Source organism: Trichophyton benhamiae (assembly GCF_000151125.1).
Source record: "Trichophyton benhamiae CBS 112371 chromosome Unknown contig01293.0, whole genome shotgun sequence".
NCBI classification, from domain to species: Eukaryota; Fungi; Ascomycota; class Eurotiomycetes; order Onygenales; family Arthrodermataceae; genus Trichophyton; species Trichophyton benhamiae.
This window is the reverse complement of record NW_003315113.1, coordinates 887,318-899,013: the sequence shown is the minus strand read 5'-3', so window position 1 is coordinate 899,013 and position 11,696 is coordinate 887,318. Positions and strand designations below refer to the sequence as shown.

General features: G+C 48.9%; 4 protein-coding genes across 4 annotated transcripts; 3 read left to right on the top strand and 1 right to left on the bottom strand.

Moving 5' to 3' along the window:
- Nucleotides 1-1,582: 1,582 nt before the first annotated feature.
- ARB_04287 (uncharacterized protein) lies at nt 1,583-2,290 on the top strand (the record flags this gene model as incomplete). The annotated part of the gene is made up of 2 exons (XM_003017361.1): nt 1,583-1,752; nt 1,858-2,290. 2 exons carry the CDS (start codon nt 1,583-1,585, stop codon nt 2,288-2,290), a joined length of 603 nt encoding a protein of 200 aa, XP_003017407.1.
- A 1,178-nt stretch (nt 2,291-3,468) lies between these two features.
- On the top strand, nt 3,469-5,543 carry ARB_04286 (C2H2 transcription factor (Azf1), putative; the record flags this gene model as incomplete). The annotated part of the gene is made up of 3 exons (XM_003017360.1): nt 3,469-4,668; nt 4,857-5,030; nt 5,106-5,543. The coding sequence occupies 3 exons, from the start codon at nt 3,469-3,471 to the stop codon at nt 5,541-5,543; spliced, it is 1,812 nt and encodes a 603-aa protein (XP_003017406.1).
- Nucleotides 5,544-6,782: 1,239 nt separating this feature from the next.
- On the bottom strand, nt 6,783-7,844 carry ARB_04285 (uncharacterized protein; the record flags this gene model as incomplete). Its single annotated transcript, XM_003017359.1, has 3 exons — nt 6,783-7,363; nt 7,424-7,660; nt 7,727-7,844. 3 exons carry the CDS (start codon nt 7,842-7,844, stop codon nt 6,783-6,785), a joined length of 936 nt encoding a protein of 311 aa, XP_003017405.1.
- Nucleotides 7,845-9,417: 1,573 nt separating this feature from the next.
- ARB_04284 (uncharacterized protein) lies at nt 9,418-10,679 on the top strand (the record flags this gene model as incomplete). Its single annotated transcript, XM_003017358.1, has 3 exons — nt 9,418-9,437; nt 9,498-9,873; nt 9,936-10,679. The coding sequence occupies 3 exons, from the start codon at nt 9,418-9,420 to the stop codon at nt 10,677-10,679; spliced, it is 1,140 nt and encodes a 379-aa protein (XP_003017404.1).
- Nucleotides 10,680-11,696: the final 1,017 nt, after the last annotated feature.

The window sequence follows — 11,696 nt, the reverse complement described above, 5'->3', positions numbered from 1 at the left end:
CACCACGATTTCATCCCATCCGTTTCTCGTCCATTTCCCAGGGATACCGACCCACATGAATTCCCGTCATTTGGGACCGTACGCACCAACCCTTGCAGCGCTTAGCGGAGCAAAAGAACGAAAAAAAAATAAAATAAAATAAAATGCCTCTCCTCAGGCCGGATGTTCTTGAAATCTTCCGCGATTGGCGGCAGGTCTCGTGCCTCTGCCGGATCTTTACGGATGTCAGGCCAATAAGAGCGGTTGCTGGTCTGGGGACAAGTGAGAAAGCGACAGTTGGAGGAGATGGGTGGACGGGCAGGCTCTCCAATCAGGCGTCAGCCACCCTGGCCCAACAATCAGCAGCTAGCAAACAATAGTCTGGGAGCTCGCCACTTTGGAACAATGAGCGACTCCATAGCCCGGAGTTACGGTACATAACCTAAATAATGAGAGGTCAAGGGGAGTGCGCTACCAACAACCTGACAGCGTACGGGACGAAGACACCACGGAGTACTACCTATTTTATGTATGGATGGGAGGGTGTCATCGTACTCTGTACGCACTCACGATTGGGGTACGCACTAAGGATGTACTCCGTAACTGGTGGCCCATCCAAAGTGGACAGGGTTGCGTACCCCATCAGTCGGTCTCCAGAGTCAGGATTGATATGATTGATTGAATTGCCGTGGCTCTCACGAAATGCTAACTCTGCTACGGGGTATCGATCGAGAATTTGCCAGATAATCAGCACGCTCTGGACGGGAACCAAGGTTGGGCTGTCCATCCATCACTCGAAGGAGCTAGACCTGGGGGTGGGCGAAGTTTCAAAGAGCCAAGGCAGTTCTTGGCTTTGGTTGTCGGCTGACCGTGTTTTGATGGAGAGTTCACCTCTCATTCTCAGAAATTGTGCCGTATTTCTCGGCGTGCAACTATAACGCCTGCTCCGCTTTCTCGACGGCGAACAGAGAGGCTTCTTTGGTCTGGTCGCTGTGCCGATCGCCTGTCACCATTTGGCTTCCCTACCCTCGGAAGCAAGGCATGGCGAGGGAGAACACTTGGTTTCGGGGGATGAACCTGTCTGTCATCCTCATGAACAGTGCATGGCCCAACCCAACAAGAGCCCCGAGACAGCTAGAGGACATGGGGAAGGGAGAGAGGGTGGAAAACAAGTCCCTTGATCATCGATATTCCCAGGACCGACCCTCCCCCCCCCCCCTCGACTGCTGCATTACGCTATTACGCTAAAAGCTCCGTGCCCTCCGTGTATTATATTTCGATACTGTGGATGGGGCTTTTGGGCATTCCGAATTGAGCGTCAATGGTCTACCAATTTTGGGCGACTAGTGGTACTCCACTACCCTTGCCTGTACTACTCCAGACCTGACCCTCGAATGGACCACCTCTGGCCAGTGGGATTTGGCCTTTTGCTTTTTCTGCTCTTGCCAGGCTTCCTTTTTCTCCCTCGACCGCCCACCACAACAATGGGCTCTGCCACCATTTCAGCCTTAGCCTAACCAAGCCTTAGGCTCGATTTAGGTGCTCTCGGCTGCATACAGAGTCTCCATAGACTTGAACTCAAGCCCGCTTTTCCTGTCCAAACATGGATGCCGGCCGCCAGATCACAATCCTGCATCTGAGCTTGCTTTCGTCCACACCCCTTCTCCCTTCTGCCCCTAAAATATCCACTTTTTTTTTCTTCTTCGCCCTCCCTCCCTCCCTCTCTCTTTTTTTTAATCTTCTCTTGTGCTACCCATCTGGTATTTTTTTTAGGTGTTTGAATCCGTGCGATCCCTAGCTCATTCGTCGGAAACGTTAGACCATCCCTCTGCCATGACGATAAATTACTCAGGATCCGTTCTCTTTTCAGTGTTGCAGGGAGAGACAGAAAGCCAACACTAAAGAGCCAGCAGAGAAAGGCAAGCAGGCGAGCCGGCAAACCCACCCAGAAGATAGGGGAGTGACATACCGTCAGACAGAGAGAACCAGAATCTCCGCGGTACCGCCCAAAACGAACAAGCCGAACAACCTCTTTTTTTATTACGCTTCCTTACATATCGAAACCTCTCCATCTCTTGGAGCATATGACCCACAGGAAGGCATCCACCCAGCATCCAACCGCCAAATAGACTCGCTTCTGCATCTCACGTTCGATGAATCGCGATCTACATATACATGCACTTCTCGCACGCCTGCGCTGCGCACTGTTATCAAGCAGCATCTCACCATCTTCATCTCGAGCTTGACTCCCCCTGGCAATCCTATTGAAGTGAGAGCCGGGCTGTTAAACCCCACTCTGCAGCTTCGCTAACGTCAAGTTTCCGCGACCAAGCTTCAAGGGAGAGTTTAAGCTATCGGAAGAGAGTTTTTTTTACATTCGTTCCGTATTATAACACTGCGGATTACATCCCCGACGATTTCACCTTGAGAGAGTGGTCATTTGCTCCATTTATATCGTTCACTCGATTTATCTCTTTCTTTTCCCTTTTCCTTTTTCTTTTCCCTCCTCTCCCCGCGACCAAAAATCATACCAATGATTTATGCTTAATTTTTCCTTCTGCCGCCGATATATAATTTATACATAAGCTCCTTTTCTCCCTCCCAACCTTCCCTTTTGCGAGACTTCTTGCCCACATCCTCAGGGAAACGAAACCCCTAGCATCGGACAAGAAACACTACTTGGTGTTGGCCACGGTCTTTGTTGCCTGTTGCCTCGCCGCGCCGACAGCCAATCGCCGTGCAGGATCGTCGAGCCAACTTTTTTCCCCCCTTCGCCTCAGCCCAGCAAGCGACCTCTTCTTCCTTTTTTTTTTTTTTTTTCCTTAACGACCAAGTCACCGCCTGGTTTTCTGGCTTGTCTGGCATCAACCAAGGAAGAGGACAGCACAGCATCAACAACGTCTGCTTCTCACCGCAGCGTCCTTGCCTTCTCGCTCCATTGACGTCTTCTCGCGACGCTCCCTAGACTGTATCGCCTGCTAGATCCGTTCTCCGTCGCTGACGACGTGTTTCTCTCTCACTTTTTGTTCTCTCGACTTCTCACGTCGACTTTCGTCAACACCACATAAGCCAGGTAGAAAGCCAGATTAACAGCAGATATCTTCATATCAACCAGCGAATACCCGCGTGAACATAGCAAAAGAGGACCTTGAAAAAGAGCATCGACAAGTGAAGAGGATAAGAAGGAAATAAAAAAAAAAAAAAAAAAAAAGGGAAAAAAAAGAAAAAGAAAAAGAAAATATTCACCGAGCAGCACGACTCCGAAAAAGAAACATAAGAGAAAAAGCATCCAGCAGGCAAAAACAAATAATTACGCTCGTTGTCTCTTAACCCCAGGCCGTTGGATCGTTGTTTGTTCCTTCAGCAGTGGACAGCCAGCTACTTCTGTTGACGTCCAAAACACATCGTCGACTGCCTTCGAATCTCGCTCCTGCCCGGGGATGTGGTTCGGCCACCGCACTTGGAGCATCGATATCATTGTGATCCAAAATGGAGACCGCAGTGCCTGTTCCGTGTACTTTTTCTAGCCATGATCTGGCTAATGTCACTCATCGACGCATGATGGCACCTCACCACGAGCAAAACATCACTTACTACTCGAACCCGGCGCTTTCATACGCAGCTCCGATCCAGTCCTCCTCGCTCGACTTCGGCCATATTCTGAATACCAACCAGCATCCGGCGGCATCCTACCACGGATTCTTTGGACAGAACCATTCGCAGCAGCAACCACCGCCGCCACAGCAGCAGCAGCAGCAACAGCAGCAGCACCCGCATCATCCACAGCATCACCCACAACACCATCCGCAACACCATCCACAACACCAACCGCAGCACCCTCATCAGCCCCATCCACCACATCCGCAGCACCAGCAGCACCCACCGCATCAGCCTCACCCATCTCACCAACCTCACCCATCGCATCAGCCGCATCAACCGCACCAGCAGCAACAGCATCAACCCCATCCGCACCACCCGCAGCAGCAACCACCACCGCCGCCGCCTCCGCACGCGCAACATCCCCAGCACCCACAGCATCATCCTCACCCACAACAGCAACAGCAACAGCAGCATCAACAACCGCAGACGCAACCTCAGCCGCACTTGCCACCTTCGCAGTCACGGTTGCCACCAAACCAACCAACTACTCTGCAACAGCCAATCCAGGAGCCTCGGCACGCAAAGAATGGCGTCTCTCGCATGGTTGGGACACCGGCCACACGGGTAGAGGAAACGCAGCCTGCGCGCGCCCCTATTGATCAACCACCTCGGAGTGCTGAAATCAGCAAGCTGCCGTCACCACCAGGTAGCAAGCCGGAGGTTGAGTTCTCTACCGAAATCGATACTCTTATGAGAGCAATTCAATCAAAGCCACGAACCACGTCGCAAACTCAGCTACAACTACCGCCACTCCAAAAGTTCAACAATGGCACATCTGCGTCGAGTAATGTTGCCATGCACGGAGGGGCTCCCGAATGGGCTCAACCAAACTATGGGGCTCCCATGTCTCAGGAACAGGCCCAACAAATACAACAGCCTGGCTATGCCCCTCATCAGCAAACTCGTGGTGCTTCGAAGCAAAAGTCGCGACGCAAATATGAATGTACTCTTCCCGACTGTCGCAAGAATTTCACCCAGAAGACCCATTTGGACATTCACATGCGAGCTCATACCGGTGATAAACCATTCGTATGTAAACCCCGTCACGCTATCTCATCAACCTTTTTGAAGTCGGCCTACTGACTCCGGTAATGCATATAGCTCTGCAGCGAGCCCGGCTGTGGCCAACGATTCTCTCAATTAGGAAATCTGAAGGTAATTGGCGACAACCCGGATCTGACATTATTGAATTCAGCTAAGCTGACTTTCTTATCTAGACTCACGAACGGCGACACACAGGAGAAAAGCCTTATTCCTGTGATATCTGCCACAAGCGTTTTGCTCAGCGAGGGAATGTTCGCGCCCACAAGATTACCCATGACCAAGCAAAGCCGTTTACTTGCAGGCTCGATGACTGTGGAAAGCAATTCACTCAACTAGGAAACCTCAAGGTATGCATTTTTTCATTCCCTGACTGGAAACAAGGATAACCGAGAAAATTAACCCCGACACTAACATCATAATAGTCTCACCAGAACAAGTTCCATGCGCAGACTCTGAGGAACCTCACCGTGCGCTTTGCTATGATAACTGAACCTGACAGAATGAGCCCGCAGGATGCCGAGCTATGGGAGTACTTTGCCATGCTCTATAAAAACAGCAACAAGGGAATCAAAGGCCGTGGCAAGGACCGTCGCGTTTCGTCAACTGCCAAAACCCGCGCGAATTCTACCAAGACGACCACCTCAGATGCTGCTGCCAATAATATCATCAGTTCTGCTCCTGCTCCTACTCCCGCGGCCCCCTCAAGTAGCAGAATGCCCGCCCACCAGCTCCCTCTTGGCAGCGAAGAAGAGGCAAAGCTGATGCGAGAGCGAAGCTACCATCGTGGTACTTACCTTGGGACACCCAGCAGTGATGATGTTGAATTTCATGAACAAATATATCAACGAGGCGCGCACTGACTGGGCTCCTGAAGGAAGGATAAATTAGTGAACAGCACCTCGTCTGCCAACTCCAGTTCGATGACTCAAAACTATTAATATTATACCACTATAAAAACCAAAAAAAGGGACAGAAACCGAGCACAGTTATGGGTATCTGGAGTACATAAAGGAGGGTTTGGAGCATTTGGCGGAAGTATTACCGCACCAAAAAAAAAATACGATGAAAAAGCACTCGGCTCTGCCAACTCTTCCCTTTTCTTTTTCTTCTTTTGTTCATGCCAGCAAAAGGGAAGGACAAACGCGTTCCTATTCTTACATTCCCACCCAACAGTGAGAGGAATAATTGCTTAATTCCATATCTTTCTACTACATTCCTGCTACTACTAACCATTCTGCTCTGTTGCATCGTTTATGGAGGGGACCTGCGTTTTATCTCTTCCCTTTCCTTTCCTTTTTCCCCTTTCAATGGCCTCTTTCTTTTCAATATAAAGCATGAGCAGCTAGCATACCTCGACCTTTATTATCTCCCTTCATGTTTTCTTTACTTGTCTTCTTTGCTTTCTGTGCTCGAGATACTTGTCTGGCTGTAGTTTCATACCATTATACCAATCTGTTTTGTTACCTTTATACCAACCCAATCCTATCAATCAAAGCTACTTGCGTCAACTGTATTTACTAAATTCCTCTTGCGTCTCACCGTCACTTCCCGGCGTTCTGTATTTGTCAAGACTCCCGTTTCGGCCTCTATCCTCAATTAGCCCTTTCGATTCCATACGTTCTACCGATTCTCTACCTACGTTGTAGTCAAAACCTGTTAGTTCTCTATTCGAATGATAGCCTTCCTGCCATTTTGTCTATATAGTTTGCGGTGCTTCCGAATACCTAGATAATTACGGGAGGAATTAACCATATCAATAGCCGCTAGCCGTTGTCGGACCGGGACATCCCTGGTAATAGCTTAATTGGGAATTATTTCGCTGAGACAAGGAAAGCGGACGCTGTGCCACATCCACCACGGTGCCATATTAATGATCATGGAGGGTCGATCAGCCGAAGTAATGAATGCTAGCTTATATCTCATTCATTATATACCATTACTTCGGCGGACGACTGCAGAATATCAAACTCTGTCTTGATCCAACACAAGCTTTAGAAGCGTTTGTTACCCTTTAATGGTGTATATTAATATAGCCCCTTGTTCCTTATATGTATGGGCTGAGGAGGGATGTCTCACGGGAGTTAATAAAATAATAACCATCATTTATCTACCATGAGATATACCCTGGCATTCTCATATACAAGGAAAGTAACCCACGTACTGGGCAAAACGCGGACCAGGTTCGGCCCTAGGCCTTTATAGAATCCCGACAATCCTTCCGTTCGTAATATCTGTACAAACGCATCTCGTACGCCCTTATAGGTACCCCTGGCATCATATGTTTGCAGGCGGGCTCGAAGAACTTGGTATGGATACGTCACGCCGCCGGCAAAAATTTTTGAGGTTCCTGAAAGAAGGAGATAGTCCATATTGCTCAGGGTCTTCAGCTGCGTTGAAGGGGTATCATTTGTTGCTGAGAGTCGGTCCGAGGAAGAAGCTTGAGTCATCCGTGTGCGATACCTCTTAAGCTGCTCGTAGGCCATGAATTGTAGAGCACCGTGGCACACTCCGAACATAGCTGGTATTAAACCTTGGTAGAATCCAGTGAAGCCCTCCATACGGTATATTTGCTGGAATCCAGACATCATTGACCGGTAGGCACCTGGCACATGAGCGCCTGTGGAGAGCATTCGCGTTTTGATAACCCATATTGGATTGGTGAGAATGGTTGTTAGCACTCCTGAAAGAATATAAATGTTAGTGTATATGGAGGTCTTAGCCATGTGTTATCTCAACATACCAGATGCCCCGGATGCCACGAAATAATCCAACGAAGTAAGACCACCAGACCCACGAGAAACGCTTAAAAGCTCCTTAATCTCGCCGTACCATAGGAAATATAGTCCCCAACTCACGGAGTTTCCGACAAGGTTGGGCGTGAGCCCTCGGTAGAACGCCTGTATTCCACCTTCATTGCGGGAAATTCCACGGATGATACGGAGTGAACTGCCAATCCTCGAGGAAGAAAACCGGTCCACTATAATCGAACGAGTGAAGCAATATTAGCACTGGGCTCTTCAGTAATTGGGTTGACATTCCATACCTTGGAGCCGTGTCTTGACAATATCAAGCGGATGGACGACGAGAGTTGAGCAAACGCCGGCAGTAAATCCAGCTATCGTTTCGACCAACGACGGGGAAAGACCATTTTTGTCATTCATGAACCCTTGTAGCTAGGAGTTTCTTGATGTTGCTTGGTTTATCGTTGTGATATAGTGCGGTAGTCCAGCGTCGTTGTCATCTTGAAGCAGAGATTGATAACTGTTAGCTAGTTAAAAATTTTCTTTTTTTTGGCCTCTTTTGCCGAGTGGCTGAGCTTCTTTGGCCGAAGATATTCGGTTGCTTATTCCGGTTTTATTACGTTTAAAGATTCCCCGTTCCCTGGCTGAGAGAGTTGTCAATGAGACATCGAGAGTGTATTCAGGTAGTTGGATCTCTCCTGGTCCTCATACACGAGGATTCTACGAACTTTTGGGAACACCGGATCATCGGCTGTACACAAGGAAAACCCACTCATAACCAACAGCAGTTCAAAGTACAGAAATTCGAGGACTAGGGCATGACTGACGCTCTCTTTAATTTGGTGCCTTTGTTGATCATGATGGGATGTGACTGGGGCGGACATTAAAGATGCTGTGCTCGATTGAGAAACTATAGTAATACATGAAGAAGGGAAACAGAGATATTCCGCAGTAGAAGAGACGGTAATCAACCTCCCCAGTAGCCGTAAAAGCAGATGCGGTAGAATTGCAGCGTGGTTTCAGTCTGAGTAGGTATACTGGCCGGTCAATCGAGAGGAGGAACATAATCGAGTTTGCACATGGCCTCAAGCCTGTGTTGTCGAAAGTGTATTATTTCCAGTCGTTCGTATAAAACACCACCATCCGTATAGTCGTACGCCTTTCCATGCCGTCCTTAAAATATTCGTCGTAGAGGTTTATGCGAGAGGAGAGAGGAGTCTAATGAGGAGCCGCGTAAGTTTGAGAGGTTAAAAGTAATTCGAAGCTCAATATCCTACTTGAGAAGAGCCGGTCGTGGCTCACTATATGTGTATCCTGGCAAGATGTTAGCCAATTGATACCGTTTTAGCATTTTGATATTAGCCTGCTCGTCGCTTACCAAGGTAGACAATCAATGGAAGATATCCACTGTAGAGCCATCAGATAGCAGAGGTTAGCCCTCCGGATTGCTGTCTCAACGGAACCAGACAGTAATAGCACATTGAAGGTGTCATAAGGAGCATATTTTCCACATACTAGTGAATAGCAACTCGCGAAATATCGATGACCTTGGAGATGCGCTCCTATACTCATGTCAGACCAAGCCAGATCAGCCGCGACAAGAGATGTGTTTACCTTTGTCTCTTCCGAAAACTGCATCATCTTGTCTTTTCTTCCGATGTTATCGTAATCAAATTATGCAAGGAAAGGCTTCAGCAGGGTTCGCTGTATTATTTGGCTGGAATACAGAAGTTCGTCCTTTTTCTGCGTCGCTGAAGAAGCATCGAGAGATTGAAAGGTCTGGAAAAAAATTACTTAACTTAGCTTGCTTTCTTGGCGTTCAACTTTGTTCTTTTTTCCGTCTTTGCTCTCAACCTCCAAACAATATTTGAACAACCGACACATTGAAAAAGACCCCGAGGGACTCGGCAACAGGAGGGAAAAGGAGTTTTGCAGCTGTCGCGCGTGTTATACAAACCCTCATCTTGCGTATTTACCAATTTAAGCGGCAGTCATGTCTGGCGCAAGGCATTGGTGAGCAGCACATTTGCTTGGGTGCGGTTCGGACAGAGAGCTAACTACGAGGTGTCTTAGGGAACAAGATAAGGAGGCCACCGTGTATATTGGTAACCTCGATGAGCGGGTTACAGATAAGCTGGTATGGGAGTTGATGCTCCAGGCTGGCCGGATTGTTAACGTACACCTCCCGAAAGACCGCGTCACCCAAACACACCAGGGCTACGGCTTCGTCGAGTTTAACAGTGAAGAAGATGCAGAATATGCATCCAGGATTATGAACCAAGTCCGTCTGTACGGGAAACCCATTCGAGTCAATAAGGCGTCGGCCGATAAGCAGAAAGCTGTCGAAGTTGGCGCAGAGCTATTCGTTGGCAATCTGGATCCCATGGTCACAGAGCAGGTGCTCTATGATACCTTTAGCCGATTTGGATCTTTGATATCTCTCCCTAAGGTTAGTTTTTCACTGTATAACAGGTCTTCATGTAAGTCTGCTACTAATCATGTGGACTCTAGGTTGCTCGAGATGATTCAAACTTGTCCAAGGGTTATGGATTCATATCGTTCTCAAACTTTGAAGCTTCGGATGATGCTATTGCCAATATGAACGGACAGTACCTTATGAACAAAGAGATATCTGTGCAATATGCCTACAAGAAAGACGGCAAGGGAGAGAGACACGGTGATCAAGCGGAGAGAATGCTCGCCGCCCAGGCCCGGAAACACAATGTCCAACCACAGCCACAACAACCAATACCGCCTCAATTCGCCGGCGGTGCGCCCACTGCTCCCGGCGGTGCTATGAATGCCGGTGTACAGAACGTACCTTCTGCCGTGCCGGTGGCAGCGGGGATGGATGCCGAGCAACAACGACCGCCGATCAATGTTGGACCAGCACCACCGGACTTCGGCGCAGGCAGAGGCATGCCCCCCGTTATGAACGGCGGATATCCGAATATGAACATGGCCGGCCCACTCCCACACCATCGCGCGCCGCATGCACCTCACACACCTCACCCACCAACTCATCCTCCTCAGCCGCTTGTTACTCCTCCTGCCGGACTTCCTGCCCGTCCCCCGCCATCGCAAGCTGGGTATGGCGGACCTCACCCAGGCTTTCCCCCCCAGGCACCTCGATTTGGCCAGCCTCCGCCTGCAGGTTTTGCTCCACCACCAGCAGGAGGTCCTCCCGGTCCTGGTGGTCCGCCAGGACAGCTCCCGCCTGGGTTCCAGCAACAAGGTTATGGTCGTGGCCGTTGAATTTGCAAAATAATCCAAGAAGCTGTAAAAGAATTATACGTCATGGGAGGAAAGTTGCAACCTCCGAAGCGCCTTTACACACGGAAGCGTCCCAGCTACGCCTCTTGCCTCTGAGGCTTCTCTAAAGTTTAAGCTCTCCATTCGCTGTATCCGAAGCGGTGTCTGTGAGTAGAATAGAGAGAGTGTGTCACGAGCCCTCTTTTTGTGGCTATACGCAAAAATATTGCAAGTGAAATATATGAAGGATGGCTATTAATACAATAACGGCAGAAAAACAAACGAAGGAAAGATGATACAAACGATCAACGCTGGAATAGAATAGACCAAAAGAGATAGGCCCGGTCAGGAATAGTGAAGAGAAGTAGTGGATAGCCGGTGCATGTCCATAGCACATGCAAGTGAAATCAAAGTAGGAAATTAGAACGAAATGCAAAACACCGTGCTCCTGTGCTCCAATCCGAAGGAGATTAAAGAAATGACTATAAACGAGTGTTTAGGAAAGGCAGAGAGGTATTATTCCCCCGAGGGCTTGCGCAAATTCGACAATAGCCCGCCCGTCATGAGAATGACACAAATTTCGGATCCCGCGGTCTCCCATCGGGGCCGATATTATTCTTCGCAAATCGTTGTTCAGTATATATCCGCCTTGCTTCATTGAAATCGACCTTTTTACTCCTCATTATGCGGAGAACCTCTGACTTGCCGCGCTTATCTAGGCCAGCACGCGAGTCACCTTCCACAATGTTGTCCGCGAGATTAAAGTCAGCAGAGGACAAGCCTGCTTCAGCATCGCCTCGGAAACTTGTAGGCAGTTTGGTATAGAGGTGGTCCGGTAGGGGGAGATGAGGAAGCCAGCGTTCACGGGTAAAGTACGCCGCTGCACAAGGTAATATTAGCATGGAGGTCAACTCCGGTGGCATCCAAGGGGAGTAAAATTATAATGATGGGAAGAAATGGGAGATAGAAAACGTCTCCATCTTACCTGCAACAGCTAAAAAGGCAAAAAAGGTGAGAGAA